This window comes from Vespa crabro, chromosome 8 (assembly GCF_910589235.1).
Source record: "Vespa crabro chromosome 8, iyVesCrab1.2, whole genome shotgun sequence".
NCBI lineage: Eukaryota > Metazoa > Arthropoda > Insecta > Hymenoptera > Vespidae > Vespa > Vespa crabro.
The window spans coordinates 3,846,732-3,871,302 of NC_060962.1; the positions used below are offsets into that span (position 1 = coordinate 3,846,732).

At 30.1% G+C, this 24,571-nt stretch overlaps 1 protein-coding gene across 3 annotated transcripts in view; it reads left to right on the forward strand.

The window, feature by feature from the left end:
- Positions 1-24,571, forward strand: part of LOC124426029 — a 72,424-nt gene that overhangs the window by 32,764 nt on the left and 15,089 nt on the right. For all 3 annotated transcript variants that reach the window (XM_046967232.1, XM_046967233.1, XM_046967234.1), the window contains 3 exons: positions 18,836-18,985; positions 21,019-21,213; positions 23,329-23,414. In XM_046967232.1, coding sequence (XP_046823188.1) covers positions 18,836-18,985; positions 21,019-21,213; positions 23,329-23,414 — 431 coding nt within the window. The remainder of the gene's footprint in view (positions 1-18,835; positions 18,986-21,018; positions 21,214-23,328; positions 23,415-24,571) is intronic.

Below are 24,571 nucleotides of genomic sequence, written 5' to 3' on the forward strand. Positions count from 1 at the left end.
GTCCATGTTGCGTACCATCTTGTAACTTAATTTTCCTAGAACACGAGAAGCTGTAATTTATTTGCGAAAAGGATGAAAACCTTGCTACGCGTATGTGCGAGTATATAATAAACGTTTCATCAAAACTAGTTCACAGTAAACGTGAAACGCGATGAATGGACGAAAGTCAAGGATTTCATTTGATAGCTACTATTAAGAAAAAAAAAAAAAAAAAATAGAATTAACAGTCACATAAGGACGTTTTCATACTCTAAAGAAAATTATTATTATTATTTTTTTTTTTTTTTGACATTTCCGATGGGATTGTAAATTCGATAATCGTGTTAATTCGTTCGTGCGCGTTATTAATATTCGCTTAATATCGATCGTTAGAACGACCTATTATCTCCAAAATTTAATGAATTCCATTTAACTCACGTACATTAACTTGCACGGAAAATGGGTAATGTTTCTATCGTCGTCATACATTTATTTATGTGAAATCATTTCGAAATAACAATAATGATTCGAGTAAAAAATGTCTTTTTAAGTGATCAAAGCTTCTTTTTTAATTAATTATAATTATATTATATAATGGAAAAAAATGTAAATAGTACTATTATTGTTCGTCATTCTTTTTACTGTTTATAAGTGAACTGACGACGAATGCTTAAAAAGTAGAAACTTATAATAGTATCAAGACATTCATCGTCGTATAGTGACGATCCAGCTGTCCGTGAGTCGGTTCTGTTCCGAGCCATTAAGCCGGTCACAGACGATCGGCTTTGCATCGTGGTACGACGATAGTTTGTCTACGATGCCACCATCGTAGATCATCGACAGCTCCATTTTTTATTTTTCTTATATATATACAAGTATTTACAATAGAAAGCTAATAATGCTCTCTTGCTATAATTGATGCCATAATTGATATGACGAGAAAAAATATGGCAATATCGAAAATTAATTAAATCTTCGTCAATTAACGAATTCATTTCGATAAATATTAATTATCAAATATAAATGGAATATTTCATGGTACATACTTTAATTTATGTTAAATTAATCCTATATGTATTTTATAATCAATACAATTTTTTAATTATGATATAACATACGGATATAATTAATGTATGTACTTAATAAGTCATAACATAGATACATCTAATGAATTTTATTTTTACGTAAGATTTGAAAAGATAATAATAGATATTTTAATTTATTGCGGAAGATACGAAATACATATACATATGTACCATATATGATCGTATATATAGACATTTATCAGGGTGTAATTTCGTGCGCGTGTTTGCGAACAACGACAAAGATCTGATCGATATCCTCGATGGTAATTCTGGTTATTTTCTTTCCTTCTTGTGAAATTTTCTTGATTACTCATTTACATTTCGTTGTTCTCAGCGAGGTCAACGTCCGAAAAGTAAAGAGAGAGAGGAGAGGAGGAGAATGCGACGAATCGTTGCGGTTCACCGCATTAATAATAATTGCTGAAGCGTTACGAATACGAAGCGACGCGTTGAATCGATTATCGTTTCGCGTTACCGACCTTCGTAACCTCCTCTATTCGCTCGATTGCTCATCCTCGTTTTGTCTTCGCAAAAATGAAAATCAACCGATTGATTAATCGTACCTGGAAAGAAGTTAAAGCTTCTCATTACGTCGAATAAAATGTGGTAAGAATTCGAATACTGTCGGAACCAGTGATGAATTAAGAAGAGTCAATGGATAATATTAAATTGGATTTATATTTATAAAAAAAAAGTGTAGTTTACTCTACGATATATAATAATAATTCACAGTAATCGTCATTTATCGATCGTGACACGTTCAAATTTATTAAATTAATCTCAAAATTAATATTAAAGAAGAAAAGAAATTTTTTAGTCATCCACAAACTTTCATTTAATTAACTACTTTCATTTTTTAATTAACTACTTTTTACTTCATAAATAATTTAATTCGTAATTTCTTTCTTTCTTTTTTTTTCTTTTTTTCTCTTTTTTTTTTCTAAAGAACGTTTTAAATTTGTTATATAACGAATTTTAATGTAGAAACAAATTCATTATATTTAAATTTTTTCCTGTAAGCCAAATAAATCTTCCTGTTAAGTCATAAATAATTATCGTCGAAAGAGATAATTGTTCGTATGAATTATTTCACGAAAATCTTTTGAACAATGACTCGTGCTAGTATGAAACAAGAACGTGCATACATACACATGTATATCCGACATTTTGGGACTACGAGTCGCTTTATTTCACTAACAATCGTCGAAATCGTTGGAACAATCGTGATCCTTCTTTCGAGATTTTTATTGTTACCTATCGAGCCACAGGATAAATGGTCATCCAAAACAAAACGGCCTACGGTACGCTTTTGGCCATACTTTGCATGATATATGTAAACTACGCGTTAGCCCTTTGCCACGATCGCGAGACCATTTATCCTGCGAATCGGTATTTCATGTATATATGTACGTATGTACGTATGTATCTACGTTTTGGATGGGATCACCACGAAAATATAATCGGTTTTCGGTTTTCCCGATCACCCTCGCGATCGTTCGCGAATTTGAATTTTATGCTCGTTGTTTCTCGAACGCACAGCCCCTCGAATTTTCGTTTATTGTTCTTGTAACGTCGAATCGTACGATAAGCTACCTCCATACAAAACTGGTCGAATCGAAAATTTGATTTTCTGCATTGGGCTCGTTGCTTTTTATTTTTACTTCTTCTCTCTCTCTCTCTCTCTCTCTCTCTCTCTCTCTTTTATTCTTTTCTTAATCAATATTATTAATGCTAAATAAATATTGACAATCGAAATATTTGCAACGTTAATGATATAATGTAATAATAATATTGAGAATTTTAAAATTATTAAAACATATAAAATTGTTATAAAATTTGTTTGACAAATGATTCGTAAATTTTCCGAGTAAAAGAAAACTAAATACAGTCGATAATTCGTATATTGAATTATTAAATCGTTTATGTATTATAACTATCTATAAATAGATTTTTCAAATCGGCGATGTGTAAGGTAATCATTCAAGACTATCGATTATACTACGGAAGAAGAACGATACGTCTCACTACTTTTCTAACGGTATATCCCTCTATAGATGAAACGATGCTATTGGAAAAACTTTTGTCGGTAGAGATCCTAAGGGTCGTTAGCCACGAGAGCTCTTGCTGGCGCCGTCGCGTCTCCACGCTTCGTAGCGAACGGTACACGTTGTCATCGACGTCTTACTATTACCTTAACGACCACTTAATCACCTGAACTCGATGAGCCAAGCACCGAGCACGCAATGAGAACGAACTTAAGAGGAAAAATATTCACGTTGAATCATTTTCTTTTATTAATTGTTTGTTAACAGCCATCGATAACCTATTAATTTGATCTATAATTCTATGATTGATTCGATTAAGATGCTTTTACGAAAGATTAAAAATAATTTATGATCTAAAAATAATGTATTAAAAAATTGTTTATAAAAATTGTTTATAAAAATTGTTTATAACCAATTGTTAAACGTATATGGATAGATGTATATATATATATTATGTAATATTGATTAATATAAAATGTTGATTATTGTAATTATTTATTAACAAATTTATTTAATAATAATTATTATAAATTTATTAAGTAATAATTTATTAACAAATTGTTTATAATTAATTATTCAATTCATGAGTGGATGCATGTGTATCTATATGTATTATATAATAATGATTGATGAAAATTTATTATTGCAACTATTTATAACGAATTGTTTCTAAAAAATTGTTTATAACAAATTTTTATAACAAATTATTAAATTTATGCATACATACATTCGCATATAAACATAATATATAATGCAGATTGATAAAAAATTAATTATTGAAATTATTTATAACGAATTGTTTATAACAAATTGTTTATAACAAATTGTTTATAACAAATTATTCAATTCATGAATGGATGCATGTGTATCTATATGTATTATATAATAATGATTGATGAAAATTTATTATTGCAACTATTTATAACGAATTGTTTCTAAAAAATTGTTTATAACAAATTTTTTATAACAAATTATTAAATTTATGCATACATACATTCGCATATAAACATAATATATAATGCAGATTAATAAAAAATTGATTATTGAAAAATTTATAACGAATTGTTTATAACAAATTGTTTATAACAAATTATAAAATTTATGAATAAATGTATGTGCATATAAATGTAATTCATAATCATAGCTTAATAAAAAATTGATCATTGAAATTATTTATAACAAATTGTTTATAACAATTTGTTTATTAAAAATTGTTTTTAACAAATTATTTACAGATAGATCCACGTGTATTTATATATATATATATATATATATATATATATATATATGTGTTATATGACATTGATTGATAAAGTTGTTTATTGAAATTATTTATAAAAAATTGTTTATTACAATTTGTTAAACAATTGTTATTGTTATGTAAAAAGGCAGAGAAAAATCTACCCTTTAAAATGGCCTTCGAATGAACTTTCTACGACCTTTAGTACCAAAGATATTCGCAAATAAATAAAATATAATGATATTTTCATTGAGAAAAATTGACCTATATAATTTCTTTAATGAAGTTATTGACACACTGGCTTACATAAATTCTTGGAATTTACGCGAGACTTGTCAGCTGACAGACGTAAATGTCAGCTGGCAGACGTAAACACTTTTTTCTACTATACTACTACTATGCACAATGTATAGACAGGTTATAGGAATGATGAATGGAAATATTTCGACGGCGATATCTCTTGAACAAAAAGTCGTAGAAATGTGAAAAAAAGCTTGTTTTAAAGGGGAAAAAAATTCCCTCTTTTCATTTATGAAATTTAACATTATCATTTCATATATATATATATATATATATATATATATATATATATATATAATTAATTTCGTTAATATCACATAAATGATCTAAGTACATATATACGTAGTCATTATCAATGAATTTTTAAAGTCAACATTCTTGTGGATAATCCAACATACACGTATACACATTTATAATCCCACATTGCAGTATATTTGATTTTTAGATAATTCATCGATTCCATCAATAATTATTATTATTGAAAATATATATTTTAATTATAATTATAATAATTCAGATACAAAAAGTAAATTTTATCGTTTGCAATTGGTAAAAGCCAATTAATATAATTTAACAAATGTATCCGTTTTACTTTTGCCTTTAGGAACTAGACTGCCTCTTTAAGGAAAAAGGAAAAGGAAAGAAAATGAACTAAGAAATTACGAAAGAATGAAAGAGGAGAAAGAGAAAAAGAAGGAAAGAGAAAGAAAGAAAGAAAGAAAGAGAGTTAGAGCCAGCTATTAGAGGAAAAGAGAGGGAAAGTCATAAAGGCGCACGCACGAGTTCGTTTCCTCTCCGAAGAGCCTTTTTCTCGCGCGCAAGCTTTTAAGCCGTTCCTTTAAAAAAGGGACAGAGTACGCTTATCGCGGCTCGCGTAAATACGCTCGGACACGGAGCGAGTAGAACGTAGAAAACGGCGCTTCTCACGGTCGTCCGTGCGGTTTAGCCGGCGAGTCCGTCTCATGCATTTAAACGGGTACGATAAGAACGTAATTATATTTAATAACGTCCAACGTGGCAACCTCTCCCCTCTCCCCGTCCCCCTTCACTCACCCACCTTTACACTTTTTTTTACCCTTCCCGCCATTTTTCCGTGTTCACGATCAGATCGGCAGTTTCCACGAAAACCAAACATATAACGTGTAAAAGGTACAACTACATCGTTATAAACATTTATAAAAAATTTTGCTTCTGTGCCATATATTTTTTTTTTTCTTTTCTTTTTTTTAACGCGAGAAATTTTTTTCCCTTTCGGGAACAAACTTTTGTTTATATTACTATCAATTAGATTTTTTTATTTCTGGTTATTTTTATTTTTTGTCTTTTCATGTAGAAAGGGAAATTGTGAGGAGAAATATTTAGAAAAAATATTGCGAAATTTAAATGAAATGTTAAGTCCAAAGATTTCTCTTATTTTTAATTAGATCTTTTTCTTTTTTCATAAATTTTTTTTTTTTCTTTTAAGAAGAATAGAGAAAGAAAAATTCTTGCTGAAATCTTTAAAAAGATTAAACAAGAACATTTTTTATTTTTTTAATATAAACATTTCCAATTAGTAACCGAAAGAAGAAAATTTTAGTCGATTGAACAAATATTGGGAGAGATCGATGGACGAGAATTTGTTCGTAATTAATAATAATCGTCATTCATTGATAACTATCACGCGATATCGTTCCCAATGAATTTTCATACATGGAATTACGCGACGATTTATTCACAAAGGACAATAGTCTGATCGATCGCGCGTGACGAATGACCTCGTCGAGTACGTTATTCGCTCGTTTAATAAATTATTCCTAACGATTATTTAGATCTGTGATAGAAGGATTTCAAATTTCGTTAATGATTTATTTCATTTCTTTGAATTTCCAAAAAAAAAAAAAAAATGTTAAAACTATTGAATTTTTTTTATTACATAAGTACACATTTAATGATTATTTGACTAGTAATATACAGGAGATGGTCTATTAATTTTATTTATGTTTCCTATAAATACGAAGTATTTAATAAAGAAAAATTTAAATTGTGATACTGAAAAATGTAAATTGAAATACTGTACATATTGTCGTAAATATATTATTAGTTTCTTATTAAAATAAAGCTGAAGCACAAGAAAATCTATTCGATTCAAGCTTCTTTCTACTAAAAATTACTATGGGTTAAGAGTACCTTCGTAAAATAAAGACGTCAGAAAGCGGCTTATAGAGACTATTCGTGCTGGCATGTTGGTTAAGTAGCTACTACCGTCGTTGGAGAGTGCGTCCAACCATATATTTACCGACGACTCCAACTACTCGAGATTCCTTCGAGAATCGAGCTAACACGACGCTCTCTACTTGTCTTTTCTTATAGCATGAAAAACAACCAACCAAAATTCTTCTAAGAATTGCCGAAATTATTTCCAAGTATTTCTTTATGTTCCTCCATTTACACACAATCACTTTTATTATTTTTATTCGTCAGAATCACGTTTATATAACATATAACTATATAAACGTATAAAAACTTATAAAAGTATAAAATATTATTTTTATACGTTTATATAAATCTTATATAAAGTCTTGGACGTATTTAAAAGTTGACATTTTCTAAACATTAGTCGAGAATCGTATGAAAAATTAAATATGAAATATCAAACTTATGTATATAATTTATAATTTATCTTTTCTTCTATTGTCTAACAATTAAATTTAAATAAAGAATATACTTACGAAACCTACTATGATATAAGTACATTTTTTCTTTCTATTTTTTTCTTTTTTTTTAATTTTTTTCATTCATATTCTAATTAATCTAATTTATCTGATTCATCGATTCATCCTATACATGTTCCAATAATTTGATTTTAATATGCGAACTTACAAGAACAAAATTATAAACAAGCATAGTTATATGATATTATTGTTAATTAGTTGATTAACTTAAAACAATTGAAACAATTGAACAATTGAAATAGCAAAAGTTCTCAATCCATTATTATTGTTTTCAAATGATATGAAAGTAATAAAAATATCTAACGCACTACTTGAATTGAAAACGATATTTTTGATGTGAAAATTATATTAATACACAATAATATTTTAAGATACATGAAAAAGAAATATTTTGAATACGTAAAAACGTTATTCCTATTAGCTGTTATTATTCTTCCTTATTGAACATACGTATGCAGATAGAAAAATACATGCATGCATAAAAGCATGCTTATCTAAGAATTATTATGTTTTTCATTGAAATACCGACAATGCTTAAAGTTACTATTCTGAATATAAAACAAGAAAAGGAGATATTTTAACTGTTTCAAATGATTATTTTTTCCTTTGACGCATCTTTGGTTCCACCATACTTAAACCAACCTTCAACCATCTTTCTATACGTGTATTACCGTGACATTGTTCTATCATTTTCTATCGTCTAAAAGGAAAGGTTCGACGTAGAGTTACGCTCGTTCGTCGAGCTAGTAGCAATTTTCTTTTATAAAAGACTTTCATCCTCGAGAGGGAGGCAAGGAGAAGGAGCTATGGAACACCGAGGCTAGGAGTATCTCGAGCGCGGTGAAGCCAGTTTCAAGAGTTACTTCGAAGATCATTTATAAACTCAAAAAGGGAAGTAAAGTGAACTCGATGACTCTAGTTTGTCGGTCGAAATTGCTGTTGCTTCTGTTGCTACTCTCTTTCTCTCTCTTCATTTCATTTTTCTTTTCTTTATTCCTGACATCGATATTTTATTTATTTATTTTTTATATATAATATTTTTCTCACTTATTTATATTTACGTTTTATAAGGTGATATATTACATTACGTGCTTGAAATATTTCTTATTTAAATAAAATAAATGAAAAAAGAAAAATGCATAAGAATGTGAATCTTTATTTCAAGGCCATTCAACGAATTTCGTATAGTACAGTCATGGATTCCACTCCTTTTATAATTCACTGGTCGATCGCTTTTAGGCTCGTGTGTAGAGAGAAAGAAGTGCAGGATATAAATCACGAGAAGAAAAGGAGTGCGTCTGCAGCTAGAATGGGGTCTTGCCTTATACATTACCAACGAGAGAATGTGAAAAGGGAAATATCGAAGATCCGGTACCGTATTTTTGAATATGAAGCGAGATGACATGGCTCCATAGAAAGATGGAGGATGAAAGAGAGAGAGAGAGAGAGAGGGAGAAAGAGAGAGAGAAAGAGAGATAGAGAACAAAAATGCCATTTGCATTCTTTACCGCGATAAATAAACAATTACAATGCAAATTTCTTCCATATCCTTCTGTCGACAAAGAAAGAATTATTATAAAAAGAAATAAATTTATTATACTGATCGTCTTATGCATCCATTTACTTTCGTCATTGTTATCAAATAATCAAAAAGAATCGTTATATTTAAAAATCATCGAATTCATTTAATATACTTAATATAGATAATTTATATAATACAAAAAGAAATTTCTTTTTGTATTATATAATTTTTTATTATTTTTTAATATAAGAAAAACTAAATATTTCCTTTGAACGAATTCAAACTATGTTTCTAATGAATATCTGTAATTATCGATATTTATGTTACCAATATAATATTGTCAGATATAAACATTGTTTGATTTTTTAATAATAGAGACTATTTCTTAGATTTGTAGTTCATTCGTACGTCGATAGTCTCGTTGATTAAAGGCTGATAAACGGTCGAGCAGTTTACGGAGTGCCTCGAGGTCATCCTTCCATCGACGTCGTCTTATCTTCTCGAGACGAGCTGCGTATACATTGGAATACATGTAGCTGGGATTCAATGGCGTCGTCGACGATAATGGAAGGCTTTGCCGGAGCGTGTATCAACATCGACGGCCATTCCTATCGAGTATTCGAATCTCTCACGGTCTTCCGCGTTCTCGCTACAAGAGCCCGGAAGTAGAAGGAGTTATGCTAAAGGGAAAAGGCCTTTTCTTTCTTCCTCTCTTTGTCCGGTTTTCACCTCTTGCAATATCGTTTCGATCGGATTCTCTTCGAGATCGGAAGCTATTTCTGTGATAGAGAAGGAGAAAGAGAGAGAGAGAGAAAGAGAGAGAAAGAAAAAGAGAGAGAGAGAGAACAGACAAAATGTTGATTTCTTATAACGTGAAAATAAAAAAGAGATAAGAGAAATAAGAAAGAAAATCTAATCAAAAGATATAAACATAATATTTGACTCATTGGATATAAAGTAAATAAATCGAATTAAATGTAAGTACAAGCAAAAAATTAATTGTTCTCTTACGCGCGGTTCTGCAAATTAATTTTTGTTTTTTCTTCACATTACACAAATATAATGTTAATTATTCATTGATAATGTTTTGTCAATTTTATTTTCTATATCTCTTTGTATCTCTCATAAGTACAAGAAAATAAAAAAGAAAATAAAAAAAGAAAGAAAAAAAAACTGAAACCTTGTCGATCGATTAGAGATCAATATTTATTGATAATTGTCATCTGATCGTTCTCCTTCTAGAAGTATTTTAATCAGGATAGCTTCATTTCAATTCCGAATACCCGAGACACTGATATTATACGCGAAACGCGTGTATCTCAAGAAGAGGAGACGAGAGCATAAAGACGTACGACTGATCAACTGCGAAGCTGCCTTTATATAGGGAATGTAACAATGCTTGTACAATAATGATTTGTATTGAAGATCAAAAGATTCGAGACGGAGGAAAGTGAAAGAAGAAGAAAAAAAAATAAAAAGATGAACGGAATGAAGATAAAGGTAAAAAAAAATAAAAAGGAAAGAAAGAGAAGGATAGAGATACAGAGATAGATAAAAAGAAAGGAAAAATTTAATGATGATAAGAATGACGATAATTGATAATTTATTACATATATAAATACATTCGCATATCTTTATGAAAAGATACAATGATTAGGAGTAATAATAATAATAATAATAATATGAATATTTTAAATGGACATACAAAATTTTTTTCATTGCACTATAATGCACGATATTGTAATTTTTTTTTTCCAGTAATCGATATAAAATATTTTGAAATTATATTAAAAATTATTTTATCCTATTACCAAAATATAATAAAATTTGTATTATATAAATTCCGATTGATGAAAAAATAAATATCAATTGATTTAATGTAGTACTAATTAATAAATAGAAACATAATCTTTTTATTTGAAGATGAAAATTTTTTACTTTTAATTAAATATATTGACGAAGAGAATACTAGGAAAATAAAATATAAAATCCCTAGGAAACATAACTATAAGTGAAGAACCGTTGCTACAAAGGAATAGTAAAGAAGACTATATGGTGATCGCTTCGATTCGTTCGAATCTATTTTACTTTTTAAGGCAACATCCATAGCTTTCTTAGTCTGTATTTCTCTTTTTGGACCCGTTTTCGACGAAAAAAAAAGAAAATAAAGAAGAGAGATGGAGATAAAGGATTGTTCGATAATAAGAAAAGAATAAGATTTGTCAGAACCTTTTTTTTTGTTCACTAAGAGAAAATGAAAATACAGGGTAATATGATATGATATTACAATTTTAATTAAAAAAAATTTACCTAGCACTTTTTTATATGAGGATACAAGTCTTTGCTGTATCACAAAAGAGAATATGAAATTATTTTTTCACGCTGCTAAGAAGAAATTTTCCCTCTTTTTCATATTCAATTATTCCCATATCACTTTGTGAAATTTTTCGTTGAACGTTTTAAAAATGTTGTAAAAAATTATGTTTATCAATTAAAAAATACTGAGAGACGGATTAAAAAAGATAAAGAAAGAAAAAATCTGTGTTATCTCTTGACCTTTGAAGAATATATTATAATTAAGCATTATATCTCAGACAAAAAGGCTCGTTGAAACTTTGAAAAGAAACATAATTTTCAATAGAAATTTCATATTTATCCAGTTTAACATACTGAAATGATTTTACGTCTGGCATACATTTCACTAGTACGTGAGACGACTAATCTTCTATAAGTACGAACCGACTACAGAGAATACAATTAAAATTTGTTTATAATCTTACGTAACTCGTGTTAATTTACTTTCGCAATAAGTAAAAATGCAAACAAAATAATTCATTTCTATAGAGTTCTATCTGTTACTAAAATAATAGCGAAGAAGTATTTTAGTAAAACGTTTTGAATTTCCCTTTATATCTTTCTCAATATCGTCATTCTAGAAACGGAAGGGAGAGTATATTTCGTTTGAAACGCGAAGAAACGGAATTCTTGAGAACGTTGAAAAGAGAGAAAGAGTTGTGGGGGTTAGTGCACGAGTAAGGGTTGGTACGCGAGCTTGTCCGTGAGCTTGTGAGGCAGAAACGGTGCAAATCGCTCGAAGCAGGAATGCGAAATGCGAATGGTGACTGTGGCGTTTCGTCGTTCCGCCATTTTCCTCGAAAACCGACTGGTGCCGCCGTCGCCATCTCTGACGTCGCCACCACCACGTTCTCGATTTCCCCGACACGGCTGGCTCGTAAAAAGCGGACGACACGATTTCGCACTTTGCTCGCTCGAACCTTCGCGTCTCGTCGGGTCACGATCTCCTGGAAAAATGGCTGCCGAACGGTACGAGGAAACGAATCACGGCCGCGATATTTACCAAGAAGTCTAATCGATATCACATACCGATCTCGGGAACGAAAGAATTCGAATCACTTTTTATGGAATTACCTATATCGTCTGCATATAGGATTTTTGTTTAGCTAAAAATATTTTAACGTCCAACGTTTTTTAAAATATCGAAATTTCTTTACTTATCGTTATTTGATAATCAAATTTTTATCTATAAATAATTCTTATAGCAAATAATTTATTTCTGTAAGTAAAAGAAAAACTATGATTTATTTTTTATAATAGATAATTACTTTACCTTGAAAGTGAGATATTAATATTTAGAATTATTTTTCAAATCAACAATTACTCATTTATTTTATTGTACGATTGTTTATTTTTATATGAGAAATTATATTTTCTTCTAATACAATATTATTCGAATGTTAACGGCAATTGTTATTCCTAAAAGTCATTTTAAATATTGAATTTAATTCACGTTACTCACATTTTTCATTTGATAAGCGAGTATTTTAAAATATTTCACGCTTCAGTACGATACTTCAAAAAGAATTTTAACGAGTGACAGAATTAAAAAAAGAAAGAATACTGTCAATCTCTGTTATTATAGAAATTATGAAAAAAAAAAAAAATGAAAAAAATGTACAAGATATAACTCTTGTGTACAATTAAAGACATGATTATAGAAAAATAAAGACACTATTCGCAAAGTTTCATTGTTGAAAGGAACATTTTAATGAAAACGAAACTTTTAATTTATGAATGTTTATATATTATAACAATGCTTCTATTTGTTTTACAATAATACCCTACCGCATTTGTATGGTTTCCAATCTCTTTGAACTTTATACTGTAACAATGATGTTTCCCCATTTGGACTCTGTTTTATGAAATCTTTAACAAAGATGAAACATGAAAGCTCCCAACAAGTACTTCTCTTGTAAATCATGTTTTCTATCGTATAAAGAATTCGTATAGAGAATACAATAAGAATTCATTTTCTTGTATTTCTATTTTTTATTACATAATATTTTTAATTACAAATAATATTGTGACTTTAGTAATTATAGTAATTTTAATAATTTTAGTATCATTTATAGATTTACAGATAATATTATATATTTCATTGAAATATCATTTCTATGAATATACAATGCAATATTAATAATTCTATGATAATATAGAAACCATAATTTATTGTTTATATTATGAACGACGATCGATATTTATCGATCCGTCCTTTCTTTGCGAAGAAAATGTATTATTCTTCATAGTAATACCTATAACAATATATACCTATAATAATATACACTTATATACAACTATATATGATGTTACAAATTTGTCTCATAATAATCATTATTATATAATTAGAAAAAATGGTAACAAATAATTTATATATATATAGAAATATTTAACATTTTTTGAAATAGTTAACCATGTCGATTTTTCTCGTAGTTCGATTAATATGAAATCTTCCATACGCATATATATATATATATATATATATATATATATATATATGTACACATATATACAACATGATTTTAAAATGTCATGAAGATAATTAATCCGACGTTTAAAGTCCATTCAGAAGGATGCGACTAGTGCGTATTAGAGCTTAAAACGAAAATTTACGACTTTTCGATTCGTTTGAACGCGAACGCGAAAATTCATTGGGAATGGCCAATAAATCGCCAACGCCGTCATACGTTCGATCGTGATCAAAAAAAAAAAAAAAAAAAGAAAAGAAAAAAAATAAATAAAAGAAAAAAGACATATAAAAAAAAAGAGACAAAACAGTTTCGGTCGAGTACAAAACTCGAGTGAAAATTGAAAAAGTATCACGTTGGATTGATAAAGCTGAGAGAATTCACAACGATGTGTCGTTTTCTACCTATGCTTCCAGTCGCTTGTTTCTTTTTTCTCCTTTTTTTTTTTTCTTTTTGATGTTTTTTGTTAATATTACGCACGTTCATTGCAGGTTCATCAAATTCGATAGAGCTAGATACGCTACTGATCCAATAAATTTTGATGAGAGCAATATCTGAAAATATACAAATTACAGAAAATTGCAATTACACGTGCAAAAACTGATGGACCAAAATCAAATATAAACTTTGAAAAATGTGTATATACGTATCAAATAAAAAAAAAAAAGAAAGAAAGAAAGAAATGAAAAAATGGTCTATATAAAATTATTGAAAATCGAAACTTCTTAAGTTTCGATTAGAAAAGATAAGAATCTTCTATTACATTTGCACTCTCCTCCATAAGAATTGTTAGTTATTTGATGTAATAATTATTATTTATCGTAATAAATAATATGTATCATTATATATATATATATATTATTATATATATAAATATGTATTATATATATATATATATATATATATATATATATATATATATATATATATGTAATACATATGATAAGAGTGTAAATAAATTTTCTTTCTGATCAATGAATGTAACATTACAATATCTATAATCAATATGTACGAAATACATTAAGCTCTCATTAGGGGTAAGAATATTGGGAGTGCATGTAAAGGGTGGTAAAATGATATACCTGACGACATCTACGTCATAACATTGGAAACGCCGTCGGTATAGAGTTTCGAACAATATTCCACTGATGGCAGCACCCTGAACAAATTTTCAACCCCCTTTACGAGATGATTCAACTTCTAAGAAAAAGAATTCGTATTAAAGACATTTGGCATATTCAACAATGTGTCAAATTTTTAAAGAATAACCTTGCAAAGATTTTTCCTTTTCTTTTTAATGAAGAAATTAAATAAATTTAATAATTAAAGAAATTTTCACGATTAGTTAATTGTATTTGACTTCGAAATAATAATTTTAAATATATTTGACGTACAATATATTTGAAACATCTATATAAAAATATATTTTATGTTAATTATTTTGTATGATCATTTATTTGATTCTATTTAATTTAGTTTTATATATTATTATTATTATTTTTAATTATTATTATTATTATTATTTTCTTTTTTGTTTAAAATTGATCACAATAACTAATCAATCAAGGAAAAAGGAAGCCATACCTCCTTCCATTTATTAGGATACAGATTAGGTAGTCGTCGAGTGATTTATACTATCGGTTTCCCACTCCAGAAAACAGTCTGCGACCAGCACGACATGAAAATACCTACCTACGGCCATGATTCTCGATACATCAATTTTATGCAGAACGCACCGATTTGCCTTTCAATTTTCATGCAAATTTCTCGGCTGGTCGTTCGTAAAGGTCTTTGTCCTCCTTGCCCTAGATATCTTCTCTCTCTCTCTCCTTCTCCCTCTCTCTCTCTCTCTCTCTCTCTCCCTCTTCTGTATTTCTCTTTTCCTTATTCAAAATTTGGTTTTCAAACATTTTAAATCGCTGTTTTAGTAATTCTAATACCTTATATCGATCTCTTTCATTTGTTGTATATTTATTCTATTATAATTTTCTTTTTATATATTGTATCATACATTGTTATGATAATATATGTTAATAATTTTTTATTACTAACTATTATTAACGTATATCTTATAAATAAATTTATTAGGTTCTTTTTCTTTTATATTAATTATTTTAATTATATTGTAACAATATGATCTTTTATAGATTCTAAATCTTCTATAAGATTATTTATTTATAGAATAATACGTTTTTATATTTTTCTTATTATTATTTCTCTCTCTCTTTCTCTCTCTCTCTCTCTCTCTCGCTCTCTCTTTCTCTCTCCGTCTCTTTCTCTGTCTCTTTCTTTCTCTCTCTTTCTCTCTTCATACTTTTCCAAACCGATTATTGCTTTTCTCTCTTCTTTTCTGTCGTCGACCAAACTAAATTGATGCGACATCAGAGTAACAGGTTCTCAATTTAGCAGATAATATTAAAAGAGATGCTTCTCGAGTACCTACTTTCTTTCGATCGATCGATCGATCAAATTCGTCCATCGAGTGATGGATAATTTGAATAAAACGACATGATTGCATTCCCTTTAATTTATGATTTAAGATCCAAAGAATGAATTCGAAATGATATTTACAATCCTATTGTGAAATCATCCTATATTTTCTACATACAAAAAATTATAATGACAAAACGCATAGATGGATTTACATTCCTTTTATAACTTACCTATTAAAATTTGAAAAAAAAAGGAAAAACATTTCAATCAGACGATATCAATGGAACTCGACGATTTTTTTATTCGCCATTTCAATTTTAAATCTACTACTGTACGATTTCAAAGGGAGATCAATTCTATCGGAAAGATAAAAAAGGTATTAGGAAGAAGATTAAAAAAATGAAGAATACAAAAAAGATGAAAAAAGAAAGAAGAGAAAAGTCAGGAGGTCATCGATATTCGTTCACATTTGATTCTTTATGCTCTTATCCTTCTGTGATTTTACTTTAAAGTGACGGGAAAAAGCGCAGATTTCCTCGCCAATCGTGAGAGAACTTTCCCTTTTCATGGTTCAATCCCAAATAGGAATATGACGGTACGTTCGATTCCTGCCGTCAGTAGTGATAATTGAAACTGTAAATTAAACCTTCAGGATAAGCTTTGCGAGCAAATAAGTTTTTAGATTTCTCTTCCCTTCTCTCCCCCATCGATACTTTCCTTCCTCCCTCCCTCCCTCCCTACCCTCCTCTGTCTCTCTATTTCTATCTCCATCCCTATCTTTGTATTTGTCTCTATTTCTCAATATATTTGTTGATTATCGAAGATGAAATCAAATCTGTGATTAAGCGATCACTTTGTGAGATCAAGAGTATCTTTTCCGATCAACACGGTTAATGTGTGTACACGAGAAAAATAAAAAGGCAAAAGCTAACGATTTCTATTACTTTCCCAATTACACAATCCATTTTTGATTAAACGAATTAGATTGAAATCGTGGTGTTTGTATTTAATAAATGTTTCAAAGATCTTATTCACTTTTCTTTTTTTTTTCTTCATCAGAAAATTAATTACTATTTACACTCGTTTCTCTCATTGTAAAATTATTTTAATTAATGGTCAAGAATAATAGATAGTAGTTTTTATTAGAAAAAAAAAAAGAAAGAAAAAGGAGAAAATTGAAAATTACAATATATATATATGAAACTTAGGTCTTATTATTTGAAAAGGAGTTTTTAAATGAAGAAAATTATAAAATTATTTCTATACGAAATACAATAAGCTCGCATGTTCCAAATTGTTGACACAAAAGTAAAGTTATATAAAGTTAGAGGAAGGGTGCGTGTGTGTGTGTGTGTGAGAGAGAGAGAGAGAGAGAGAGAGAGAAATAATATACGTACGCGCTTTTGCTTCTCTCGAAAAGATATTAAAATTTTTTGATATTTCGTGACTGTGAAATAACGCGCTTTCCACGAGCAAGTAATTTTATAATATCGAAATACTTCGATGCACAGCATTCTCAGTGGATTCCGACGTGTGTCTCATTCGTCGACTCGGTTAACATCGATGCGACATTCAATTTCCATGCGCCCTCGCTCCAACATATCACGAGTGACAGTCGCAATGTTCTCACTACGGTAAAATGCTCCGAAACATTTGTTCACTTCTAACCTTTATCTTCTTGTTTCGAAAGAGAAAAAGAGAAAAATAAGAAAGTACTTATATTCTTCAATTAATTTCGAATGATTAAAATTCATTAATATCACGCTTGATTCATACGTATATATTGTATAACTTGAATCTATTTAAATGCAAAATTGTCAATTAATTTAATCATTTAAATCAAATTACGTGAAATTTTTGTAATTAAATATATTCTTTAATCTTTAGCAATTTTTTTTTTTTTTTATATTTCATATCTTTCATATCATGTATATGTAAAGTTAATGATTTATATCTTCAGATATATCGTTTGAAAATTATTTAATTATTGTATAATTAACGAGTACATTATATTCAAATAATTTTATAAAATTTGAACGGATATCAAAAAAAAAAAAAATCGTCATTATTAAGGATTTTGTATGGTAAAATAAAAGAGGATAAAATGGGGAAGAACCATATGATTAACGTAGGCTTTGATCGGATGAAAATAAAAGAAATTTGTACGACTCCAAGAGTCAAGCGATTAAAGTTCGTAGCTATCGATTTAAAGTTCGCTCGAACAGACGCTTTACCGATTTCGTCCGACAAACTAGAAAATGCGATCGAATGAAATGGATTCAACGATAAATTAAACAGCCAAAGTCCTCGGCGTTCTAATTTGCAGATCGTATTCCAAAAAGAAAACTTTGTCGTATTCCGGACGGGATTGGAAGAATTTATAGTTACTCTAATATCGAAAACTCTGAATAGTTAGCGAGCCGACCGATATGGACATAAATTTTCAAACTGACCTGGACCAACGTGCTCTCGCTACCACAAGCAAACTACGGTGATCATTTTTCGTCCGACGTAAATCAAAGTAACTCGTAAAAAACGACGTGACCTACCGTAATAGCACATATCTACATATGTCTACATATGTATATAATAATGGCATATACGTGTATATAATATATATGAAGAATATTTAATAAAAATATTTTTATTATTTATACTAACAGCTATCGATATCTTTTTTGTTTCCATTTGCAGGACAAAGGAATTTAAAAAAGTATCCTGTAATGGTGTTTATACATGGCGAAAGTTATGAATGGAACAGTGGTAATCCATACGATGGCACCATTCTAACGGCTTACGGAAATGTCGTTTTCGTCACCATAAATTTTCGCCTAGGCATTTTAGGTAAGTTAGATTCCTTTACGTACGAATATATATATATATATATATATATATATATATATATGTATTTAAAAATTTAAATATGTTAGATATGTTTTCGCAGGATATATTACATATACCATACGTACATGTATATACATATATATATATACACTCAATGATATGTATACATACTATAAAAAATGTATAATATGTATGCATACATTTAAATATCAGGATTTAATGTAGTACGTGCATTACGTGCACGTGTTTAGCATTTCTACTTTGCTATAAATTACAAAATCGTTGAATCTATCTAGAATTAATTTTTTTCTTTTTCCACTCTCCACGATCGTATCGTGATTCAACTCTAATAAAAAATCAATAAATTCTATTTACGAAGATCGCCGAGGATATTCGATTTTTCAACGGACCGAAGGCAAAAGCTGTTCCAATTTGAATTTACGAAATCCTGTTGGACTGCGCGAAGATATTCAGCACAGAATCAAGACTTCTGCATCGTTAATATTCACATTTCGATGTTTCGACCTTTGATCCTTAATACGCGAGTTCTTTTTATTTTCTTTATTTGTTATTATCCCTGAACATGGTCAAATCACGTGATGAACCTGAGGAATTAGATGTAATCTTAAATCAAAATCCTTTTGCATATCTACATACAAATTATATTATTATATTATTAAAATCATAAAAACTATCTATAAAGAAATCATTTCAAACAATCTATAAATAAATTATTTTTTATATATACAATAATTCAATTAAAATATAAAGAAATATACAGATTTAATAGTGTTTCCAAATAATAAGATAAACAATATATTTTTCTTTTTATCAAAAGATCGATCCTTTTACCCCCATCCCTTTTCGAACTAATTCGTTTTATCTTCCGTAGCGAGTTCCTTTAGATTAACTAATGAAAAAAAAAAAGAAATAAAAAAAGGAGATAAAGATAAAAAAAAGAGAAAAGAAAATCCGGTAGAGAAGCGCGAGATGGAAATGACGAAGTACGTAGCTTAATCAAACTAACGAAAGGTTAAAGAGCCTCCTTTCCTGTTAGTTAGTCCGAAACGCAGAACCAGCTCTTATACCATAACGCTTCTGTTCTTTTCTTCCACCACGTCGAGCTCGAGAAGCATATTTTTTCCCATGTTTTGCGAAGGGGCCAAGTTATCCGTGAGCTTCTATCTTTCTTTTCCTTCTCTTTCTTTCTCTCTTTCTTTCTCTTTCTCTCTTTCCCTCTCTCTCTCTCTTTTTCGAGCAAAGCAGACCACCTAAAGCGAAGTTACTAAGCGCTTCTCCGGCACTTTAACCTAATTTATGATTATGGTTTCGGACTCGTCTTTCTCTTCTCTCTCTCTCTCTCTCTCTCCCTCTCTCTTTTTATCTCTATATCTTTTCTCTTCTCCTGCTATTACGCTCTTTTTTCTACTTCGACCACTCCACTTACTAGCTAGGCTATACGTTCGTTCATTCTCTATTGCAACGTTCGTCCATTTGTATCGTACTCATGCTCCTACTCGTGTTATCCTTTTCATGAGAAAGGTCAGTTGGAAGGTTCCACTTTTTAAAAGGTAACTTTCTTCTATAATACTTGTCCTTTTCGAACTTCGAATTATATAAACACTGAGACGAAAGTCTCGGCAAACTCAATGAACTTTACTCTTGCATCAACCAGAGTTTTATTTTTTTCCTTTTCTTCTAGCCTTACACTACTTTCTTTCTCGCTTCGAAATTTTTCAAAGTCTCCTTTCGCCGTGGATGATCGATAGCGTTCACTATTTCTACGCCATGAACCGTGACGTTCTTTTACGGGGATATAGCGACCGATTGCTGGAAGATTTTGAAAGAGAGAAAGAGAGCAACACTACGATTTATTATAGTAAAGTTAGAATCTGTAAGAAGAAAATATCTGAATATATAAGGAAAATGAAGAGAGTAAAACAAATACTTCTAACAATGAAAAAAATATAATATATTGCAAAGATTTACTCGATATAACACAGTAACAAAAAGGAAGTGATCTTCTTTTGTAGGTTTTCTAAGACCAGGTACTAGGGACGACGCAGCGAGTAATTTTGGATTACTGGATCAAATAGCAGCGCTTTTATGGCTCCGAGAAAATATTGCTGCCTTCGGTGGAGATCCCAACAGTGTGACCTTAGTTGGTCACGGTACAGGTGCCATTTTTGCTAACTTGCTTCTCATCAGTCCGGTTGCAAACAATAAAGGTACGACGATTTAATTGAGACAAGTATTTATTTAAAGATATAAAATGAAATTAATTAAATTTCGAAAAAATCTTTTCTCTCTCTTTATTTTATATTATAATTTTCTTAATAATTTTAAATCGAAAAATTCTAATGTAATTTCTTTTTCCGCGGTAAATATTTTTCTTTCTGAAAGACTTCTTTATTTCATGCTAAATTGAATATCCAACAAACTTGGAATCTAACCAGGGAACCCATATCTTCTCGTAGGTATTTTATATATGTATATACGTTGCAAGAGCATATTTAGAGTTCAACAAGAGTGAAATTATCTTCTACGCCCTTAAAACGTTTCCATGTTTCAAAAATATATTAAAGTACTTCTCTCTTGGAAAAACAACTTCATTCCTTTTCGTATGTCTCTAACGTATACGAACTACTGTAACCTCGCATTGGTGTCGTTCAACGAGAAACTAATCTCTTCTACGTAAATTCTAGAAAAACTCGTTAAAAGAACTTCTTGTTTGGAGTCACGTAAAAAAAAAATTTCATATAAACCCGGACCGTTAAATTTTTCCATACAGCGTATACATTTTCCAAGAGATATTTCACGAATAAATTCGACATACTCTGCATAACTAATAACAATAATAATACTTGATGAAGTTGTATGTATTAACAATATTATTAAGAGGAATACGAAATTCGAAGCAAAGTAAAAATCATGTCTGCTCATTTTGAAATAATTACAAATTGCAACAATTACGATGCGTAAGGATTCTAAGACTGGTGTTCCTCCAGCTCTCATTTATTCAATTATTTAACAATTATTCAACCGACCTATATAATGTTAATATATTCTTACACTAATATAACAGAAAGTTTATCTTAAAAATAATAATGTTACTTCTAAGAGATATATATTGGTGTAAATAAAGTTAGTTTAGAATCACATTGACGATAGTAGAAGAATAGAACGTGTTCGAGAAGTTGGAGTAAAGTTAGCCAGTTTCACGAGATCGAAGTTTGTTGAAAGGGGCGTTAGGGGTAAAGGAAGGAAGGAGGAGAGGGAAGGGTTAGGGGAAGGGGGATGGGGCAAGGTCGGGGAAGCTAGGTTTGAGAGTAAGAGAAGGATGGAGAATCGTTTCGTGAATTAATCTCGTAGATCGTGAACGGTGTGAACCGGTGAACCGGGACACACGCGTGCATACGTATTACAGGGTGAAACTGCGAGCGTAACTAGGAAGGGGTTCGTAGAACAGCTTGGCCGTACGTGTTACGGTCTAAACGTTCCTCGCATGAACGCGTCGATGCTATGGTTGTCTCTCTCGTAGACAATCTCCACTTCCATCATCGAACCCTAAACGCTAGAAACTCGTTGACGAACACATTTTACGAGGAGATCAGAGAAAATTCGATCATTTTTCATACTCATCGAAAGTAAAGGTTTTTTGCTTTTCTGTCCTTGACACCAACACGATCGACAAATTCACCCTCTTCGGCTAATAATTATGAAATATATTAGAACCTCACAACTTCAAGAAGGGGAGATGATCGTGACGATTTATCGATATACGGCTTAACAACGTCAACATGTACTATATAGTTTCGAACTTCTCTTGAGTGTTCTTCGGGTTAGATAATTTTTTACTTTTTCTTTTTTGTTATATTTTTTTTCTCGAAGCCAAGACGTTAAGAAGTATTCCACGATCAGGATTAATTTCATCTCTAGTTCTCGACTTTGTTTTCCTTCTTTAAATAGAAAACTTGTAGAAAACTTGAAAATTGAATTTTCAAACGAAACTAAGTTGAATATTTTCAACTAGTAAAGGGTTTCATTTTGGGTTACATTTATATATATATATATATATATATATATATATATATATATATACATATACATATATAAAGCAAAGAGGAAAATGGAATTGTAATTTTTCATTTTACCCCTTGTTTGTATTTTTACGTTGCGTTTAGGTCAGCTGAGAAAGAAGGGAAAGATCATTTTTTGTTCTCTCTTCTCTTTGTTCATCTTTTCCCCTCTTTTTCCCTTTTGTTTTCACTTTCTTCTTCCTCTTTCACCACGGCAAGCAAGCAGAAAAGTTATTAATCGTTCCTGTCTCTTATAACATTCAGGTCTGTTCAAGCGAGCCATTCTGATGTCCGGCTCGGCGTTGAGCGCTGACGCCATTGGCAAGGCGCCGCTGCAAATTACCAAGCAGGTAAGAATATATTCTAGTTTCATCGATCAAGTTCGAATGGAAGATGAATTTACGCGAAAGAAAGAGTGAGGAGAGAGAGAGAGAGAGAGAGAGAGAGAGAGAGAGAAGGGGAGAAAAAGAACTTATCACATAAAAAAACAAGTTCTTTTTTTGTATTAGGTATATACTTTGTACAAAATATATCTCTATTTTCGAAATTCATTCTCGATATGGTTACATGAAATATACTTTTGATTGAAATGATTAAACGTCCAAACTTATCATCTTTCACACAAATAGATGAATAAAATAATATAATAATTTTCTCATATAGCATTTATATTAATGAAGTAAGCAGAAAGTATTCATACTTTTTGTATCATTATCACTCGTAACATTTTCCCTATATTATCAAGCAAATATTTCAATTATTTAATATACCGTTAGTATAGAAATATGTGCCAGATATAATGAAATTGTTAAACTGTGTTTATTTCAATTGAATTTAAACGTAATTGTTTATTATTACTTAAATACCTATTAAAAATTTTTTACATCGATTATTATAAATGATTTTTTTCAGCGAAACAACAGCTTTGCATTCTTTCTTCATTTTTCTTGCTTATATATATAAAAGCAAAAACGAGAAATATTTTCACGCACAATATGTCGTTTTATCATTTCGAAATATTATCAGACAAACAGATAATAATTTTGAAGTCGGTCTATTAGATTCAAGGAATCAAAGGGTGTTCTTAGTAAAATCCGCGAAATTCTGTATAGCATGAGGGACAGGGGGAGGGGGTAGTAATAGAGGGGGATAGGGAGACAAGAACGGAGTTCGCTCGAAGGCCCGTTAAAGGTTTTCATCGCCTTTGATCCCGTCGTCGGCAAAGGGATGAGAGGATTTAGGAAGTCTCTTACGTATCTCGAACGCGAAATTAAACGCATCGGTGCAACACGGGTCGACGCCTTTGCGTTTCCACCGTCTCTACTCTTTAAACTCTCTCATCGTCTCTTTCTCTTTCTCTTTCTCTCTCTCTCTCTCTCTCTTTCTCTCATCGTCTCTTTCTCTTTCTTTCTCTCTTTCTCTCTCTCTGACTCTTTTTAGATCTCCTTTCTTGTTTCTCTCATTCTCTCTCATATCTTTATGGGAGTATTATAACGTCAGAATACTA